The sequence below is a fragment of the Stereum hirsutum genome, assembly GCF_000264905.1.
Source record: "Stereum hirsutum FP-91666 SS1 unplaced genomic scaffold STEHIscaffold_2, whole genome shotgun sequence".
Taxonomy (NCBI): domain Eukaryota; kingdom Fungi; phylum Basidiomycota; class Agaricomycetes; order Russulales; family Stereaceae; genus Stereum; species Stereum hirsutum.
In genome coordinates, this window is record NW_006763132.1 from 1,424,514 (window position 1) to 1,443,892 (window position 19,379).

General features: G+C 45.9%; 4 protein-coding genes across 4 annotated transcripts; 1 reads left to right on the forward strand and 3 right to left on the reverse strand.

Annotated features, from left to right (window-relative positions):
- Positions 1 to 1,473: 1,473 nt before the first annotated feature.
- STEHIDRAFT_152672 (uncharacterized protein) lies at positions 1,474 to 1,711 on the reverse strand (the record flags this gene model as incomplete). The annotated part of the gene is made up of 2 exons (XM_007299768.1): positions 1,474 to 1,574; positions 1,627 to 1,711. The coding sequence occupies 2 exons, from the start codon at positions 1,709 to 1,711 to the stop codon at positions 1,474 to 1,476; spliced, it is 186 nt and encodes a 61-aa protein (XP_007299830.1).
- A 6,052-nt stretch (positions 1,712 to 7,763) lies between these two features.
- STEHIDRAFT_107667 (uncharacterized protein) lies at positions 7,764 to 11,906 on the forward strand (the record flags this gene model as incomplete). Its single annotated transcript, XM_007299769.1, has 17 exons — positions 7,764 to 7,906; positions 7,969 to 7,979; positions 8,041 to 8,378; positions 8,513 to 8,768; positions 8,829 to 9,046; positions 9,099 to 9,200; positions 9,504 to 9,524; positions 9,593 to 9,682; positions 9,734 to 9,766; positions 9,800 to 9,929; positions 10,179 to 10,368; positions 10,428 to 10,464; positions 10,636 to 10,724; positions 10,783 to 10,908; positions 11,047 to 11,194; positions 11,257 to 11,304; positions 11,733 to 11,906. The coding sequence occupies 17 exons, from the start codon at positions 7,764 to 7,766 to the stop codon at positions 11,904 to 11,906; spliced, it is 2,154 nt and encodes a 717-aa protein (XP_007299831.1).
- A 1,450-nt stretch (positions 11,907 to 13,356) lies between these two features.
- Positions 13,357 to 13,644, reverse strand: STEHIDRAFT_48749 (uncharacterized protein; the record flags this gene model as incomplete). Its single annotated transcript, XM_007299227.1, has 1 exon — positions 13,357 to 13,644. A coding segment is annotated over one exon (288 nt), but the record flags the coding sequence as incomplete, so codon positions are not given.
- Positions 13,645 to 17,085: 3,441 nt separating this feature from the next.
- On the reverse strand, positions 17,086 to 18,556 carry STEHIDRAFT_128012 (hATC-domain-containing protein; the record flags this gene model as incomplete). Its single annotated transcript, XM_007299770.1, has 6 exons — positions 17,086 to 17,448; positions 17,511 to 17,651; positions 17,834 to 17,922; positions 17,987 to 18,200; positions 18,279 to 18,443; positions 18,470 to 18,556. 6 exons carry the CDS (start codon positions 18,554 to 18,556, stop codon positions 17,086 to 17,088), a joined length of 1,059 nt encoding a protein of 352 aa, XP_007299832.1.
- Positions 18,557 to 19,379: the final 823 nt, after the last annotated feature.

A 19,379-nucleotide genomic window follows, 5' to 3' on the forward strand; every position in this document is an offset into this window, starting at 1 on the left:
AAAGGAATGAGAAATGAATAGATTTGAAGTATAAACAAATGTGGTGTCCAACACTGTTTTTAAACAGTGACTGTACAGATTATGAATATACACAGGATCGGTACTCAAAGTCTCTACCACTCTCCTATGGAAGTGTATACAAGTAGCCTCATGTACACTTTTATACTGGGAGGATGAGGTGCGAGCCTCCAGGTCCGTGGTATGACACTGACAAGAGCAGATTGTTGGTGGATAGTAGTGGCCCACATATGAAGAGGAGGTCTGTTGGGCATGTTTAGCTGAGTGAAAGAGGGGAAAAGTGATCACTGGCTAAATGTGAACAATCAGAATGTGGATAGTATAAAAGAAACAGGGAAAAGGGTAATGATTAAATTGCTCCTTCCTAGTTTAGTTAGAAATATGGTTATGAGACACTTATTTTGTATAGTGGTCTTAAAATCTGAAACCATTTCTAGACAAGGTCTTGAAATGAATAAATAGAGTATGTCGTGTCATAGGGATCATAGAGCCCATGTGTACTAACATGGGTTTAAGCATTACACAACCATGAAGAGTGTTTTGAAAGGGTCAGCAGATGATGACATGTATGACCTTAGAGCGATACAAAAATCTTGAGTAAATGAAAAAATTAAACATTAAAATAATAATAAAAACCAGGCATCGTGCCTGCCATGCTAGGTATAGCAATGGCCTCTCCCCCCAAGTGAAGTGTTGTATTCCAGTCAACCAGCCCCACGTTTTGAATCACTCAAGTATGTTCAAATATCAGAAAACAGAATGAGATACTGACTCAATAATAAATACACAAATTTTCAATCAGAACAAGTGGATGACAGCATGAGAGGGGAGGGAGGAGATCTAGAACAATAACAGGTAGGTGGTTCCAATTCCTGGTGGAGCATATATAACACTATGTTCAGCCGAAAATTTGGAAAAATGCAGCTACAATACGCACAAGCAAAAGTTTACTCAGTATCTGCCCCGGTCCCCTCAAGTGCATGTTCAACTTTGATACCAACTAAGGCCTTGGCGAAGGACTCCCAGATATAAGTCGAGGTGGTGATTGCACAAGCCTGTGTGATTCGGTTGAACGACCGTGTCATGCCGTGCTTTCGACAAGGGTCAAAACCTGTCATAGTCCCTCGGGCAGGCGGGATAATGACACAAAGCTCGAGATCTACAAAACATCCACCATAAGATGGTGGTAGATGGGGAGTGGGAGATACAACCGGGGCTGTGGAATCCAGTGAGGCTGCAGTTCTCTCTGCACGTCACCTTTGAGAACGGGTCATAATGCAGAATGGATGGTCATCAGTGATCTTGGAGGCTGGAAGCTCTGTTTCATCTTTGTATACAAGGTCGTAGACACCAGTATGAAGAGAAAAGGCCTTGGGTATACCGTCGGGCACACCATTGGTATGAACACGGCTGAAAAGGCCGTCAGTAACTACACACATGTCAGTAATTTTCAACTCATGCAGAATAAGCCTGTACAAGGTAGGCCTCAGGTGGTGCACGAGGGGTGAGGGAAAATTCCAACTTTTGGTCACCAATCATAAACTCATAACCAAGACCTAGAAGCCCAACTTGAGTAACAGTGGATTTGGTGATCTGATAAATCCTTACCGTCTTTAACTGATCTCGTCGCCAGGCGGGGCATCCCAACAGTGTCAAGAGCATCTTCCATTGGATCGACCACCTCGCTAGGCATATTAGCCTGAATCATTGACCAAACTATTGACACCAAACCACCCCCCGGCCGCCCCAATAGCCAGCCCAGTACTGGCATTTATTATTATTTTTCCTGAGGAACAATTATAAAGCGACTTGTTCTTACTAGCAGCTAGAATTATAATTATGCTACATGTACTGGTGCATGCCACGGCTGTTGCATGACGCTTGTTGGGAGCCTGTCTATTACGACGGCAGCCCACAGGATGTTGATGGCGGCGGCGCTGTTACAGGGAGATCTTTAATATCATAGGCTTGAATGACTCGAACAGGGGCAGAAACTCAGCCTCCTCCGACCGAACAACAATTGTCCCGGGTTTACAGAGTGGTTACAACAGGCAGGCATTGAGGTAGTTGTACGGTCGCCAGTAACAGATGGTGTCCCCACCAAAAGAACGATTCTTCTCGACTACAAATCAACATCTCCGCCACTAGGTCTGTACACTGTTGTCAATGAGGCCCACGGTTATTATACCGTCCCCGAGGATTGATCTACTGTTTTTATCCAAGAAGTTATTAAGAGTGGGTCTCCTTGTCCTTAACTCATACTTGTTTTTGCTGATATGTGATATACCAGACGGCCTCAAAACATTTAAGCCACTCTTAATCATCCTTTGTGATATAGGACAGATCACATCTGCTAGCAATTCCACTGCATTACAGTTTTATTCTTTTGCAGACTCTGTCATCGAGAATAGAGAGCGACGGGGTGTACATGTGAGTCCAGCTCCTTTCTGTATACACCACAATACGTGTCTGATGGTCTCGACTGGGACTGTAGCCAACCAGGCCTGGTATGATGACCCAGCTGGGACATAACACTGGACCAAGGCATGCCTAAGTATGGGGACTAGCTAAAAGCTTTACGAAGAAGCTTCCTCTCGATACTCAGGTGCAGCGAGATCGTGCTTGTGTTGCCTCTGGGTGACCGGGTACCCCAGGATGATGGGGTAGGGCGTACGGGGGTGGTCCTGGGGATAGGGTAGAGGGGGTAGGGGATGGGATAGGGGTGCCAGTGAATGAGTAGGGCAGGTAGGTAGGGCAGGTAGGTAGGGTGTCATCAGGAAATTATGTTTTCGCTATATAGAAGCATGCCCTTCTATTTATAATTTCATCACTCTGATAGCCGGTACTGGACTGTCATAGATCACTGGGTACCTGAGCCCAAATAGGAGAGAGCACTATAGCTCTCATAGCAGTTATATAATGTCTTACTAGGTAATGTACTGTATCTCCTGAGTTCAACGAGATCTTGCTACCTCTTAGGAGGTAATCAAGCCTATAGATATTTTACATCTTTGTTGGCTTCACTTTAATGCAATAGAATGATTTGTACTACAAGGTAACAAGCTGTACAGAATAATCACCGCTCTACATGATCTGATAGTCGTCAATTTCAAGCACAGTTTATAGATGTTTTTCTCTTATTTCATGCCCTATTGCTGCCCAGACTTATCCCATGGACCAAATTGGTTCAAACTTGCTAGGTCTAGAGTAAATAGGTAGGAGTGAGATGTTAGCTATAGTTGATGTTGATAGATGGTAAGGAAGAGAAATAGGAGAGCTGGCAAGATGGGCCACAATGACAAAAAAAGCGAATTTTACCCACTATTATAACCAGCTCCAGAGCTTTGTAAGCTTTATGCCAAAGTCCTAGGCCTCTGTAGACATGAAACCAGGAGCATCCAAGAGGAAACAGAGCCCAAGAAGCACCAGAGATTAGGGCAAGCAGCCAAGCAGTACTAAGGAAGGACTCAGAGCCAGCAGAGGCCAGAGGCGCCATAAACCCTAACTTAGGGCTAAATTCGGAGTTTTCCGGATTTTCCACGCGTCCAGCAGCATTGACTCATTCTTTTCCCAAATTAGGCATAAAACTGAATCCTGGCTCTTTCTTGTGGCCTCCCTTCACCTCTGCATCTGTGCCACGTCTCATGTTGGGGTTTGTTTGGCTACTGTTGGCTAAAAGCAACGCGCATCGCCCTCTTTCCTTCTCTACTTCTTCTCTCTCTTCTCTCATCATTCCTTCTCTCCCCTCTTCTCCCTTCACCATTTGTCCTCTTCTCTTCCTTCCTTCACCACCTCTCCTGCTTATACTAAAGTGTGCTCTGGATTATATGGTGCATATTCCCAAGTCTTTTTTTGGCCTTGACCTGACTTTGACTACACTATCACAGCATCCAACATATTTAGCCTCTGACTGAACAGTCTGCTTAGGTGTGTATCCTCTCTGTCTATCTCTACCTATCATTTTTTCTTTCTCTCTCTCTCTCTCTCTCTCTCTCTCTCTCTCTGTATGTTTGTGTATGTATTTGTATATATGTAGGTATTTATATGTATGTGTGTATCTCTGTCTCTGTCTCTGTCTTTCTGTCTTTCTGTCTCCCTCTCTTCTTGTCTCTCTGTCTCTCTCTCTGTCTCCCTCTCAGGTCTTTTGTATTTCTTTGCCTGTATTTCTCTGCCTGTATTTCTCTCTCTGTATTTCTCTGTATTTCTCCCTCTCTTTTCCTGTCTGCAGGCTTCTTCTCTGTCTCATGTACATTTCCTGTAGTCCTGCTGTATTTAGAGTAGATAATCTGAATGAAAATTGATTTGAGCTTCCATATCTGAGTCTGAATAACTGAGGGTGTTTTCTAAATCAATTTGAACAGGGGTTTATAAGTAGAAATTTGTGGTCTTCCTATAAGAGCTATAGGCAAATATGATGACTATCAAATTCCTGATAGAAACCCCACCTTGCTATCACAGCTAGTAGGTGCTATGATTCATTTTTCAAATATAATAGCAATGACACCTTGTAACCAGGCTGATAGCAAAGTCTGCATTTCCTGATGGTATGTAGTGAAATGGGCTGAGTTATGTATGGATAAAATGGGGAATATAGGCAGGGATGATCATAGAGTGAATAGGGATAGAACGGTTAGCCAATACAAATACGGAAAAATGGTGGAATAATAGTAGAGATGCTAGAGTGGGGGTACTGGATACCTGGGGATAGATTGGTAGGTAAAACAGGGTGATCTGGGGGTATTTTGGTAACTTTGTGAGTTTTGTGAATTAGGATGAAAGGATCACATTGCCGGGTGTCATTTCAATGGGATTGACGTATAAAATGTGAATTGTGGCCCAATTTTGGCAACATGAAGGGGGTTGATTCTGGGGGTTCTGACTATTTGACAAACATTGATAAATGTGTAAGATGGTGTAAATCGATTTTGGAAGGAATCGGACCATTCGTTCCGAAGTTAGAGCGTAAACGGTCAGCAAGATATTGCCCTATTAAGGTGAAAGAGGGTGGACAGGCCAGAGCTGGCAATTATAGTGGTTTGATTGCCTTGATTTTTGCTGTTATGGGTAGTCCTATATCAATATTAAGTGACGGGGAGCACTACGAACACAAAAACAATGATCGTAACCTTAGTAGTGGTGCTGCATCTAGGGGAGGAGGAGGAGAACATCTATGCTGGGGATATTATCATGGTTAGAATGTTTGGTGGTGTTGAAGGGATGACTGGACAATATACTTTGTTGTTTAGGAAATCGATCTATAGTGCAACATTAGTCAAAATGGTCCTGCACTAATTGTGGGGCGCTGAGGGGGTAAAACAGTGTGTTGGGCCACAGTATAATCAGAGAAACACCAATTTACGAGTTTTTGGCACCGTTCCTATTGTGGTAATTTAGTTTAAATATGTATAAACATTGAACCAGCACCAGAACCGTCGCTGGTAGTCAGTGAAAAAAGCAAAACAATGTTTTTGATGAGGGAGCAGGTGCACAGGTAGTATTGGGGGTATATATGGCCCAGATCTCTCTCAAATGCAGTGTGATCGTAGGGCGGTGTGATACAAGGCTAGGATACATCATAATAAATGTTTCTGGGTGATCCCTTATATCAGAACCGGTCTGTGTGATACAGTAAGTATGGAAAACATCGATTTTCAGTGGCCGTAAATGGCTAATTCTGCAGCGTGTTTGGATTTCTGAATATAATTGAGAGATTTGTGGACCAATCACTGTTAGGGAAAAGCTCCATGTATCAAAAGGTAAATGTCCAAAAAAAGATCCAAAGTGATCAGCTAGCCTATACCGCTTAAAGTGCTCACTATGCTCGGAACGAATGGTCCGATTCCTTCCAAAATCGATTTCCACCATCTTACACATTTATCAATGTTTGTCAAATAGTCAGAACCCCCAGAATCAACCCCCTTCATGTTGCCAAAATTGGGCCACAATTCACATTTTATACGTCAATCCCATTGAAATGACACCCGGCAATGTGATCCTTTCATCCTAATTCACAAAACTCACAAAGTTACCAAAATACCCCCAGATCACCCTGTTTTACCTACCAATCTATCCCCAGGTATCCAGTACCCCCACTCTAGCATCTCTACTATTATTCCACCATTTTTCCGTATTTGTATTGGCCCCTATTCCATCCCTATTCACCTTATGATCATCCCTGCCCATATTCCCCATTTTATCCATACATAACCCAGCCCATTTCACTACATACACCCTACCTACCTGCCCTACCCATTCACCGGTAACCCTATCCCATCCCCTACCTCCTCTACCCTACCCCCAGGACCACCCCCGTACACCCTACCCCATCACCCTGGGGTACCCGGCCACCCAGAATCACCTCCCAGCCGCCCCAGTAGCATCATACCAGGACCACAGATGTGATTGGCAATCCCACACGTGTTTACAACCTCGACCGGCTCTCTCTCGTCCTTGACGCAAACTACTTAAGGGAGACATTGCAAAATCTGATCGCTGTAGGCCATAGCGTACAAGGGCAACCAACTGAACATTACAAACAGCCTGGAAAGGGGATCACGAGTGTATTATAAAACATCCAGAAGGTCATGCAGCATCAAAATATGCTCAGCAGCTACCTCGACTATAACCCTCTCTATTTTATTCCTTCCTCTTTGTGTAAGTCCTCCCCCACTTCGCAGGCGGCATCGATGCGCATGACGCTCAGCTGTCTTCAAGAATCTATCGGCCTTCTAAAGTCAATCCAGATCAAAGACTTCAAAATCGACATTCTCGCAGGCATTCTTCGCTGGCAGCATTGCTGCTGCCTCCTCGTCATCTACCAGTTCATCACACATGATCTTCCAACCCTTACCGATGTCCTTCTTGATGCTGCCGAGAAGACATCATCCTTAGATCAAGTCGATATCAAGGATACCAAGGAGGTTTCCCGTCGAGACTTGAGATCCGTCGACTCTAAATGTTCTTTTCTGTGCGCCACTTACCCCGAATATGTTCCTTTGCTCATACAAATAATCGAGTACGTCTACAATCATCGCCGAGCTCGTACCCAGAGCTACAGAAAGTCCTCTACACGCAAGAACCCCTCTCGCCCTTCTCTCAAGGACACGCAAGATTCACAGGTCTCTTCTCCAAATACCCTGGCACGAGTTCCAAGTGATCTTTTTGGCTTAGTCCAGACTGGGACAGAGGAAGTAGACGACAACAACAACAACAACAACGAGGAGGGTGTACTTCTACCAGATCTGCCAAACAGAATTGGGAATGGGTGGCAGGGGGATTCGAAAGGCTGTCAAGGATTGCTTTATAGATCTGATGGAGTGCAAGATTGTCTTTTCTGCAGTTCGAGAGGCAGACATCTATTTTAATGGACCGAAGAACAAACAATCGTGGGACTCTGCGCGTGCCTGTTCAATCTGTTGTGAGGCGGTACTCCAGCAACTTGTCGACGTTGCATGTGATGAATCGATCTTCTACTCTCCCGGGTTGATAACCTCGTCAGGTCTCTAACTCTTCTCCAGTCGCATACTTTCATCGAAGCTGACAGGATAGACCAGCACATCGTCAGCACTCTATCTATCACTCTCAGACCCATACGCACTTGAATCGAGGAGCACTTTACCGAGGAATGCCATGAAGCTGCTGAGGATCTGGGTGCCTTTTTTCATCGTCATGCTCTCAGCTTTCTCTGGGGAAGATCAGTTTCATACAAGGAATTTATGGAGGAGCAGGCCAAGCATTGAGGAGAAATGTCAGAGAAGCATGTGAGAGGCAAGGGGCATGCACAGCAGGTCGGTTATCGTGGCAATGGTCCAAAAGTCGTGATCTCGAGGAAGAGCATTCTCGAGAATGGCGAGATGCCACATTTTGGTGGGCTGGGTCTGATCTACAGGTAGGCGGAAAATGACAGGCTTGGCATGTCAGCGGGAAATAGTATGCTGCGGAAATTTCTAGGAGGAGAGAAGGTGGGAGAGAGGAGGAAGTGATCTTCGGGTGGCATGGATCAGATATCGCCTGTTCGGGCAGATAATATAGGGATGAGGTTGTTCAAGCAGAAGCTGCCAAGAGAGAAGTTGTTGGGGCCGGAGGGGTTGTCAAACACATCATTGTGGATTATGACAGGCCAGGAATTTCTACGGCGAACGGACCCCGAAGATGATGAATCACCCGACACATACTACGCCACAACTCTTTCACATGCTCTTCAGGCCTTCGGTTCAGCACTCCTTCACAACCAAGACATCCTCTCTCGCTGTACCTCTATTGAGACAAATCTGGTCAATCCTGACAGCAAGTCTCCCCCCTTATGCTCAGGCAGCAGGGGATGGTGCAAATATCTAGCTGCACTATCTACAGAACGGCCAGTAATCTTCTCAAATTGCTCCCCACTAAATCAGCAAAGGATTGCATCTTGCATCCAATCATCCATGCCTCCCCCTTCTCGAATCCATCCAAGTTTTCACTTTATCAGAAGGTATCCCCTTGTTTCTCACTCAAGCTCATCGAGGCATACAAGGACTACTTGGTGCAGCCTAATCAGGCATGGATGGACATGGTTTGGCTCATCGAGCACCAGAATCTTGGAGGCCTTCAAACTGGTCTTGCTAAACTTCAGCTGGCCTTGGATATGGTGTATTCTGGTATTTGCGAGATGCTGACCATCGACGAGCTCGCAGTGTGGATCTGGGACCATCCACAGCCGGGTGCTTTCAAAGGCCTCTTGCACTGTGGTTTTCAACTGCAGAATCTAGATGGTGTTTGAATCACGTTAACCATCGTCCAGGACCACATCGATTTTTTCATGTCTTCTGAAGACAAGAACTGCCTGCATACCCCTCCTGGTTCGACCAAGCATGGAATGTGCAAGGTTTTGCATTGGATCAATCAGATCACATGTATGGAGCATTGGATCATAATCACTGAGAGGGATTTTGTGTGGAGTCGTCCTGAAGGACACTGTGGCTTTGAGGACTTTTCTTTGCCGTTGCGAGGTGACAAGTTGAGAATTGATGTGCTTATCGCAGAGTTCCAAGTACATGCTTTCATAGCAGATGTACTCTGTACTGAGACTTCTTTGTCCACAGGACTCCGTCAAGACCCTCCAGAGGAACCAACATCTCCTTCAGCACAATATCAACAGACTCGATGGCTTGAATGATCTCAATGAGGAGATCATCAACTTCTTCGTGGACAGGCTCTAGGGCGAGCTTAACACTTTAGTTTTCAGCACATTTTTCTTTCCCAAGTTATGTGAGGCATAGGCACCGGGTGGGGATGCAAAGTGGGCTCGAGTGTAGAGGTTTGGACCTTTGAAGGTGATTTCTGTGATCTCTTTCAAGCTTGATCTTTAATGACCTCTTTGTACAGTTCAAAGCGCAAACACTACTTCAACACTGAAAGTGTATTCTAATCCCAATGCACGTCGATGACAATCACTGGATCGTTGGAGCCATTAATTTAAAAGTAAGGAGTATCGAGATGTATGATAGCCTTGCTCGGTCCACATCAGGGTAAGCAGCCAAAGTCAAGGTCTGTGCGCAGATTAGGCCATATTATCTGCATCTGATCCCCATTTTAGATCCTCAAGGCTTGGATATCTAAACTTGCCATTCTTTGCGAACAAAAGTTGCCAGTCTGGAACGAATGGACGATCAATCCTCAATTCAAGGTCTGTTCTTTCTTTGTCTCTTTCAGACATATTGTCAACTTTGAAACACAGATGCCACAACAGGGTAACATCCACAACTGTGATGTATTTGCCACACTTGTTTTGATTCATTTGCAGTGGGGCCTGGAGTTGAATCACTGCCGTGTAGATGCTTCCTTGAGGATCCCGTGGGATGATAGCGATATGAGCCTTCAGCGTAGGGCACTCCGACAGATGGTGACGGAAGAATCATCTTATATTGGTGTTTGTATGTCTACTTTAAGCAATCCACTCTCTTATTGGAGCATATTGACTTGATTGCTCGGCATAGTCGAGTGACTTCGATATTGAACTCCTTGTTGTTGATGAAGTGGCTCTGTATGGAGGCCCACCTTAAGACTTGCTGGTCTTTGTCTGACGGCATTGCTTTCTCACCCCCATCTTTCTTCTCGTGTCCCCGCTCTGCCTAATCACTGCCATCCTTGCTGCTCCTCCATCTGAATCGATCAATATACAGCATATTGTACTGTCAACTTTATAATATCTCACCTGTTGCATCTACTCTTGAGCTCAACCTGGACTCTTCCATCATTCTTTTCACTTGACATCATAAATATCTTCTTATCATGGATAACCACGCTCATCATGACGGAGAGTGTCAAGTTGAAGGTTGCTCTTGCACCTATATGGATCCAATGGATGGCCAGGTACGTCTCTATATCTACGCTCTCTTCAAAAGTTGACGATCACCTGAATAATACTTTAGCCATTACATCCAGGTTCAGTATGCTGGTGTGAACATGGTATATACAGCCACTCTTTGTGCCTTGCCTTGCCAGCGATTTCGTTCCCGCTGAGAGGTGGTATACCCGGGTCATTCTGCCAAGCTTTTTGCCGTTCTGTTGCGATACCTGCTTCTCTCTTCCTTGTTCCATCTATATAACATCTTTGCTTATGCTGAGAACCCGTACCAGCCTCATCTACCTCATCTACCGTTCTCCGGACGAGAGCCATGCGTGTGTGTCCAGCAGTATGTGGTGCACTCCTGTGATTTAGAGATGATGTAGGTCACTTGAGATCCTGTTTGTGTGATCATCCTTGTTGACCAAACACTACTCTAGTCCTGGGACTTTGTCGCCCCAGCATGCAGTATCACAGCCTGCAGCAAATTCCTCGCTGTCTACTAGTTTGCCATCATTTCCCGCCAACCCCAATCCTTCCACATTTATCCAGCTACATGTCTTGATGTAAACGCCGACCTAACCTCCGGCAACACAATGGGCCGTCCAGCCGTCAGTTGCAGATACCAACCGGGGCAGAGTCGCTCATTATTCCAATTGCACCACCAGCTTGGTATTTTCTGTTCCATCAGTGTCTAATCGTAGACGTGCTTCCATCAAGAGAGGCAGTAATGGTGTGGTGTCCTCTAGCAGGAACCAGCATGCACAAGATGCAGCTCAGGCTTCGAACATCAGCAGTAATTCGTCGTTTGGGACCTCTATTGTGTTGGATGCCTACATTCTGCCTTACCCGGTAGGTTCCCTATCGTCATCAATATATTTTTGATGCTCGCCGACTGATTCACATTATGATAGGCTGTAGGTGCCAATACCGAGAAGACGGAGACTGTCGACAAAATGACGGTACACCAGTACATGTAGCATAATTATAATTCTACCTGCTAGTAAGAACAAGCTCCTTTACAATTGTTCCTCAGGAAAAATAATAATAAATGCCAGTACTAGGCTGGCTATTGGCGTGGCTGGGGGTGGTTCTGGGTGGCCGAGTGGCCCAGGGTGATGGGGTAGGGTGTATAGGGGTGGTCCTGGGGGTAGGGTAGGGGGTAGGGGATAAGGTAGGGTGCTGGGGAATGGCTACGGCAGGTAGGTAGGGCGTGTATAGTAAAATAGGCTGGGATGTGTATGGATAAAATGAGGAATATGTGCAGAGATGATTGTAGGGTGAGTAGAGATGGAATACGCTCTACCTATCTGCTGTAGCCATTCCTCTAGGGAATGACACGGATATTGGTAACCCGGCCGGGTAATGTACCCAGACCCGGACGAGACAGGTCCGGGTCATCAATTTGGAAGCCGAAGCTGACCCGGACCCGTGGTCGGGTCACCCATGGGTCAGAGGATCAATCCGGCAATTGCTGGAATGCTGTGTGCCTTCTGAAGAAGCTGCCAGCTCATCCGCTTCATCCTCTCTCTTGCCGTCGACCACCAAGTGTGTGATGGGATAGGTGGTGCTTGACACGTTGTGTCCCCACTGACTCCCATTGCAGCTCTTATCAAACCTCAGACGAGAAAGGAAAACCTTCAAGACTCACTTTCCGAGGGATAATAGCTCACACCACCCCCCCGAGTACAGATTCGACTACAGTATTTTTTGCAATCGTGTCCTTTCGGATTTCTCAGTGGTTCTGGGGGTTTTCAAACCCTCCAAACACGATCCCATTGTCCGTTTGTCCATACGGGTCCACGTTCATTCGGTGCGTCCCATTCTTCTCCTCATCCTCCTTCAGACGCTAATTACCTTACCCCATTCTTTCCAACCGTCTTGTTTTGCGTTTCTCAACGGTTATGAGGGTTTTCAACCCATACAAAAACACTCCCGGTGTCCGCTTGTCGATACATATCTGTGTTCATCTGGTGCATCCAATCTTCCTCCTCCATCCCTCTCAAATAGTAATTGGATGACTTTCCATAATAAAATCTGTGTTGGGCCTTGGACATAGATCCAACACAGATTCCACACAGATCGGTATTGGCCCAAAAAAAGTTCGCACCAGATGTTCAAATCCGGAAATGATGACCAAGCTCAGCTAAAATACCACATAATGTCGTAGAAAAATAACGAGGACACCCCATCAGTTCTAGATTATTTGTAGCTAGAAAATATATATATGGAGATGATATTTACCAGTTCTTGAGATATCCCTATGCACTACACATCCAGGAGACTTTTAGAAGATGAAGGGTTGTCAGAGGTTAGGTGACCGTTTATAGGGCATCGAGCCTCGGCAATATTGGGCCCACGCCACACAAGGGCCTGCCTCCACCCAACACCAAGCACTTGCTACGTCTCTCAAAGTCACCGGTAACTCCAGTTTTAATGCATATGTATGTACTTCAAGATATGTTGTATCAACTGTATACACTAGAATAGCTTTAATTTCCATTTTAAGCTCTATGTGCTTGCAGAGTGTGCAGAGTACGAAACATTGCACCACATATGAGCTGACTCAGCTCATTCGTGAGCTGCCCGCAACAATGCCAGGCAGTTCCCTCTTCTTTTCCTCTATCCTCTTAGTATAGTAGAGAGGAAAATTCTGTACTGGTAGTCAAGGAAAATATAAATGAGCATAAAACAGGCATAAGAGTTTCAACCCTCGATAGCTACATGATGGTAACGGGCAATACGATCTCTCTGCTGAAAGTCCGTGAACAATAGACACTCAAAACTGAACCAGAGTTTGTCATCTTCTCCTCACCACAATGGTTCATACACATTCTGAATCTGACTGACACCTACACATGTTACTCGGACATTATTCAAGCGGCAACAGATCTCGAGAAGGGCTGCCCGTTCATCATTGTTTGTGATATCAAGGGGGAGGCGAAGTCTTCTGAAGGATCCCTGAACATGTCATAAGAATAAGTTCTTGCAATGCCGTGTGTGCATGAGCTTACCTATATCTGATGCATACCCCACTCCACTGACTGACGGAACGATACAAGCTGGCGGCCGAAACGAAGTATCTCCTCACGACCATTATTGTCTGCCGGCAATCTTTGCCCTGTCTTGAGAGGAGCTTTGATCCTTCCCTCGATGTCCCAAGCGCCTCGAGGAAATTCTGTGTCAGAAATGATGTAGAAGCCTTGAGGGGTATTGTTGAGGTACTGGTCGAAAACTGGCCAGGCAACCTTAGAATCATGCCAGCTTCCCGGAGCGTTGAGAACGGCGGACAAGATTACACCTAAATTATTGTTATTCTTCTGTTAGACATGTAGATGTAGGAAAATAATACGAGCTCAGGTGCACCTTGTGGTAAGAAAACCAGTACTGGAGGCTTGGATCTCATATTTGAGGCATAATTAAAATCATATCGCGCAGGAACAGAAGGCAAGGCATACCTTGACAGCACGTGTGCGAATCATGGCGACAACATCAAGTGCACCGCCCATGATCTTGTTGCCGGGATCCTCGGGGTCGTACTCCTAGATCGCAGCAGTCGTCTCGACAGCGGCAATCTTTGTAATGTATGCCATGAAATCAACGATACCGAGATTAACAACGTGAGCTAGACAGCTATAGAAACAACTTGTCAAAGGATGCATGAGTTTGGTTGAAACAAACTCGAAACGTACGGGTAGTGTTCCTCTTCAGCATCCCAGATCTCTGCATCCAGTCATTTGGAGATCTGATCTCCGATTGCAGTGGCTGTTGTGTCATTATTACTAGTGTTGTCTGCAGTCAATCCTCCAAGCTGCAGGGTCAAACATTAACAATTAGAAGAAGTGCTGGATATAGTAGAAAGATGGACAAACCTTTGAATCATCCTTGGTCATGATTCCTACATGCTCACACATGCCGACAAGATACCGTCCAAGGTTCTTGCAATCGTGTGCCTCTGAGAGCGACCAGAATCCAAGTACTGCTGACCAAAAGACCCACTTTCCATTTGGAAGGACTTGGATCCAATGCCCAGTCATCCCCATGATCGACATCTTTGTGGTGTCAACTGTCCAGGTATCGGTCATGATAGAGACCTTTCCTGGGGTGTTCTGTGCAGAGAATATTAGAAGTAGAACATTGTATAAATCGATGAAAGAAAAGCACACAGTGATGTCGACCTTGAATTCAAGGAGCTTACCATGCTCATTGTGAATATAGACAACAACATTGTGTAAAGTGGGAAGGTCTTGTGGTGTCATCTTGGGCCACATTGAAACCATACAGTTACGAAATGTTGTTTCATCGGCCAAAGAGAGCAGCTGGGTCAGGCAAAAGTTCAGCATGACAGTTGTGGATGAAAGAAGTTGGCTGGCAATTGGTTGAGTGAACAAATGAACCTGATCATGACACGCAATGTGCCTCGCTACAGCCTGAAGTGCACCCTCACGTGTAAACTCCCTAGGCCCCGTCAATACCTCAATCCCAGAACTATCGAAAAGAGTTGACTGCTTCTTTTTCGACTTCTTATCAGCGGCAGCGACAGCGCATTTCCTCCTCAGTGATGCGGGCATGCAGTGATCGGACATGGGAATGTTATCCTTCTCACAATGTTCCTTGTAAAGGTTGTAGTGCTGGCAGATGTGGGCACGTGCGGTAGAGTTGCTCCCAGTGAGAAAACACTTGTGGAGGCCATGGGATTTTACATAGTCAGCGTCCTCCCTGACTCGGCAAGATACAAATTAACATGAGCATGGAGTGATGGTCGTCATCAGACAGAGGAAGAAGTTACGCACTTGCAAACAGTTCACCAACGACCTTTCAAAATCTCCTCTCCTTTCGAAGACCGGAATGTCTGTGTAACGAGAGCTGAGAATATAGTGAGCAGATCCTTTGCACTGTCGGCTTTGACAACTTTGGCAACGGGGATAGCAGTTTGATGGTGCTCCACAAGTCGAGAACCATGCTATATAAAAATGGTGTAGCATCAACAGAGGAAGCACACTTGTAGAGAAGAATGGGATGAAGATACTAGAGAGCGAGTGTGTATGAGAGTGAAGGACCTACCGACTCATCACCAGAACTGTCACGGGCATATGCCTGAGAATTGTCCTTGTCCTCCAAGGACGAGGAGCTCGATGGGGTTGCTTTGCGCTTCTTCTTACTACCTCGGGCTTTTTTCTTCTTCGGCACCTCAGACTCGCAGCCGGAGTAATCTGCAGGCTTAGGTGCCTTCCGAGACCACTTGCCTCTACCTAGCTCAGTGCCAGTTTTGTTGTCAGGGACAGAGGTCGGAGCTTCTGCGAGATCAACAGTGTCCTTCTCTGTTAGAGACTTGTTGGAGGATATAGCAGTCCTCTTAGATGAGGATTTGGACATGGCAGAAGCAATAAAATGGAGAGTTTACACCAGTGCGAACAATACTGAGGCATAGAGAAATCCGAGGCAGAGGCAATCAAGTCTGAACCAAAGTGATTGGGCTCCAGCTCTAGCTGTATAGTTCATCGGGGGTGGCTGACCAGCCCGATATATTATTTGCAATTTCCAGCTGGGCATAGTAGCTACTAGCTATGGAAATGTTCTATAAGACAACCAGTGATCCAGAGTGTCAAGATGTAAGGAACACGCGCTTGTCAACGGCTATCTCCATACCTTCCTGAACAATAACAAAAGCTGCCAATTGGTCGGTTCCAAGCTCTGTTCTATGTCTGTTCAGGCCCTCAGATGCTGAAGAAATATAGCATAAATTACTCGAAAATGACCGGTCACAACTGGTCGCAACTGGTCCTCATCTATTACAAGAAAAGCTGAGACTGGTAACCGACCATACAGTCACACCAATTGAACCACCAATTGTGGTCACTTTATGACCGGTTCTAGTCTCGGTTCAGTCACGGTTATTTTTTGGTCACATAACCTGACTTTCAAACACTACTAACGACCAATCTCTTTTATGCAGTAGTATGAAATAGATACAGATATTACAGATAGGTGAGCACATTTTCAGGTATTGAGAGACTCAGCATCGAGGCAAAGGCAGAATCCGCGCTCGTGTGGTGAAGCGTGTGTGTTGCTGCTATCTGTCCTTCCGAGTCTGAGGCAGCAGATAGTGTATGTCGGGCTCGGGCCGGGCTCAAAGCCCAGGGCTTGGGCCGGGTATTAGTAGGCTTGGGCTTCGAATATCTCGAGCCCAAGCCTGGTGAGCGGGCTTGGGCTTGGTCAGGTCAGGCTTGGGCTTAAGTCCAGGTTTATAGGTGTAGAAAAGAGATACATAGACATTAGGTCTACTACATCTGACCCAGTTCTGCAAATTCTGCAGACCAGGGCCCCGTGCACAAAGATCATGCTCTATTTGAGCTACATTTTTACCCAGTCATATGCCCATATATCTAAGCTATGTATTGCGATTTTATCAGCTTTTTTTTAAAGGGAGAATGTGGTTGTCAACGTCGAGCACGACGACGAGTGCCTGCATCCCGTAATGCAAATCTGCACTTTGAGTGGGCCGGAAGACTTCCGACACGCGACGCGAGTCCAATCTGCATATTTTCGTCATCTTTGACAATATCAGTGGTGCAACATTCAATGTCGCCAAACAAAGTACCAGGGAACTATTATGCATAGCAGACATGTATCTTAAAATATTTTAAAGGCATACAAAGGAGAACTCGAGCATCTAAGTCGGAATTTGCACATTGGTGAGATTTGCAGAACTGGGTCAGATGTAGTATCTAGATCACCGTGAACTAAACATCAACCCACTCACCCCTATCTCCTTCACTCTCAACCTCGATAAGCATATTCTCCACAGACTCACCGCCCGGTGCAAAATCTGCATGTGTATCATCCTCTCCCTCAGCCTCCGAGTCAAGAATCATCTGCTCTTCAAGGATGGAAGATGGTTCGGGATCATGCATCACAAAGTCAGAGCGTAACGTGGCCTTCAGCCCCTGAAGAGCCTCCACAATATCTCCCTGAAGCCAGCTACGAAGCTTGGTTATAGTGAGACCCGCACTCGAGAATGCACGCTCGCTAGAAACAGAAGAGGCCATGATAGCCAAATAGTCTCGTGCGATTGCAGCCCAGACCAGCAGACGGCTGGAATTTAGCTGTAAAGCCATTAATGAGTCAGTACTGTAAGCCGAAATAATGAACGTAGAATGGAACGTACATCCCACCACTGGACAAGTGGCATTCCTTCCGGTACCTCGTCAGTTTCACTGTTGATGTACTGGTTGAAAGCACGCTCCCATGCAGGGGTGAACGGTGCTGGTGTAGATGTAGGTGCATGGTCTGTCTCCTTGCCATCACCCTCATCATCTGAGTCGTCGAGCAATCACAGTGACTTTTTGCTATGACTGTACCCAGTCTTCCGCATGGGGGCCTGGTCCAAGCTGTCATACATCTTAATATAGTACTCCTTGAACTGATGCAACAGTCAGCCTGAGGTCAGTGCGGGTTTTCAAAGCATCAGAGGCAAGCAAGAAGACAGACCACTTCTTTCAAGGTCTTGACGACCTCCTTCTGAATATCCTCAGCCCAATTTTTCTTAATATGATCAAGCTTCTCTGAGGGTATAAGAACTATCGTATATATGCTCGTCGTTAATACATGCTGTGAGATCCAAATGTAACGTTGGATGCTTACCCATAGACATAAACGGTGCCTTGCTCTTCGAACTGAGGTCATAGTACTGCTTGATTGAATCACAGGCAGCAGAGAGACCCTCTTGATGATGTGCATACTTCTCACCGTCGCAACGTTTACTGAGCTTTTGATGAAGACTTTCAAGTGCAGGTATCGCAAGAGGAAGGGTTGAGTGACTGTCCAAGGAGAACTCCTGCTGGGCATCATCGGCACACTAGAGAATGAGGTACAAAAGGATCAGTTGTGGAGCATAAGAGAATGGACCAAGGCTAATAAGTCAAAGAAGACATACCTGTAAGATTGAAGCAACAAGCTTTATCTCCGACCAGTCGTCCTCCGTCATTGAAAGTTTTAGGAGCTTCTCTTGTATCTTCTTGCTCTTGCGCACCTTGAAGGCAAGCTCACTCACAAACTTGTCAACAGCCTGCAGTTGCAAGATGAATGAGTTACTGTAGCTCTTGAAAGGTAGCAGGAAGAATAAACCTCACAAAGATTATAGGCACGGATGAGCATCATGTAGGTCAAGGACCAACGCACCGGCATATCGAGTATCAGGGTGAAGATCTTCATGGAGATAGTTTCAGCATCTATCTCATCTGCCGGTGTAGGTGCTGTCGTCGAGGAGGGAGGGGCCACAGTAGCAGATGCTGCAGGCATCGCCCGTGGCAGATTTATTTGTACTGTGCAAAATATCTCCTTGCGCTTGCTTGAAGAACTTTCCTATTATACAAGCCAGTTGGTGAGCACCATTCATTCTTCCCCGACCGCTGCGAGAAATTTCGGACAGAACATACTTTGACAGAGATGGCACGAACGAGGCCAATAATGTCTCGCTTACCAGTTGTACTGGGTTCATGGGTGTCGGGTTCGGCTGGATTGTAGTACTGTGCTGAACTCTCCTTCTTCAAGAACGCCTGCACGGCGAGGTTGATGACATAGGCCAGACATCTATCCAGAAAGTTATGAGTACTACATTCATGCAAGCGAAGTGTGATGTAACATACCTAATAGGCCTCTCGTCGAAGTCCCATTCTTTCCCCGTCTCCTTCTTGATAAGTTGAGCGAACTCCTTCAACATTGTGTCGTTGTTCTTCGCATTGTCGCAGGTGACCCATCCAACCTTGATGAAGTATTGGTATTAGTATGCATAAGGGATCTCAAGGAGCTTCGATGAACAATTACAGACCTTATGAGTGATGCTAATCCAAGCACAGACCTTGAAGAGAGCCTGTCCGAGACGAACACCATGATGAGAGTTGTTCAAACGGACAAACCCAATAATGGCAGCCTTCGTCTCGCAGGTTAATTCATCGGGACACTCTGTCCAATGCGCGGTGACAGCGAAGTACCCGTCAATGTTTGATGCCTGGTACGCATCACACGTCAACAATAC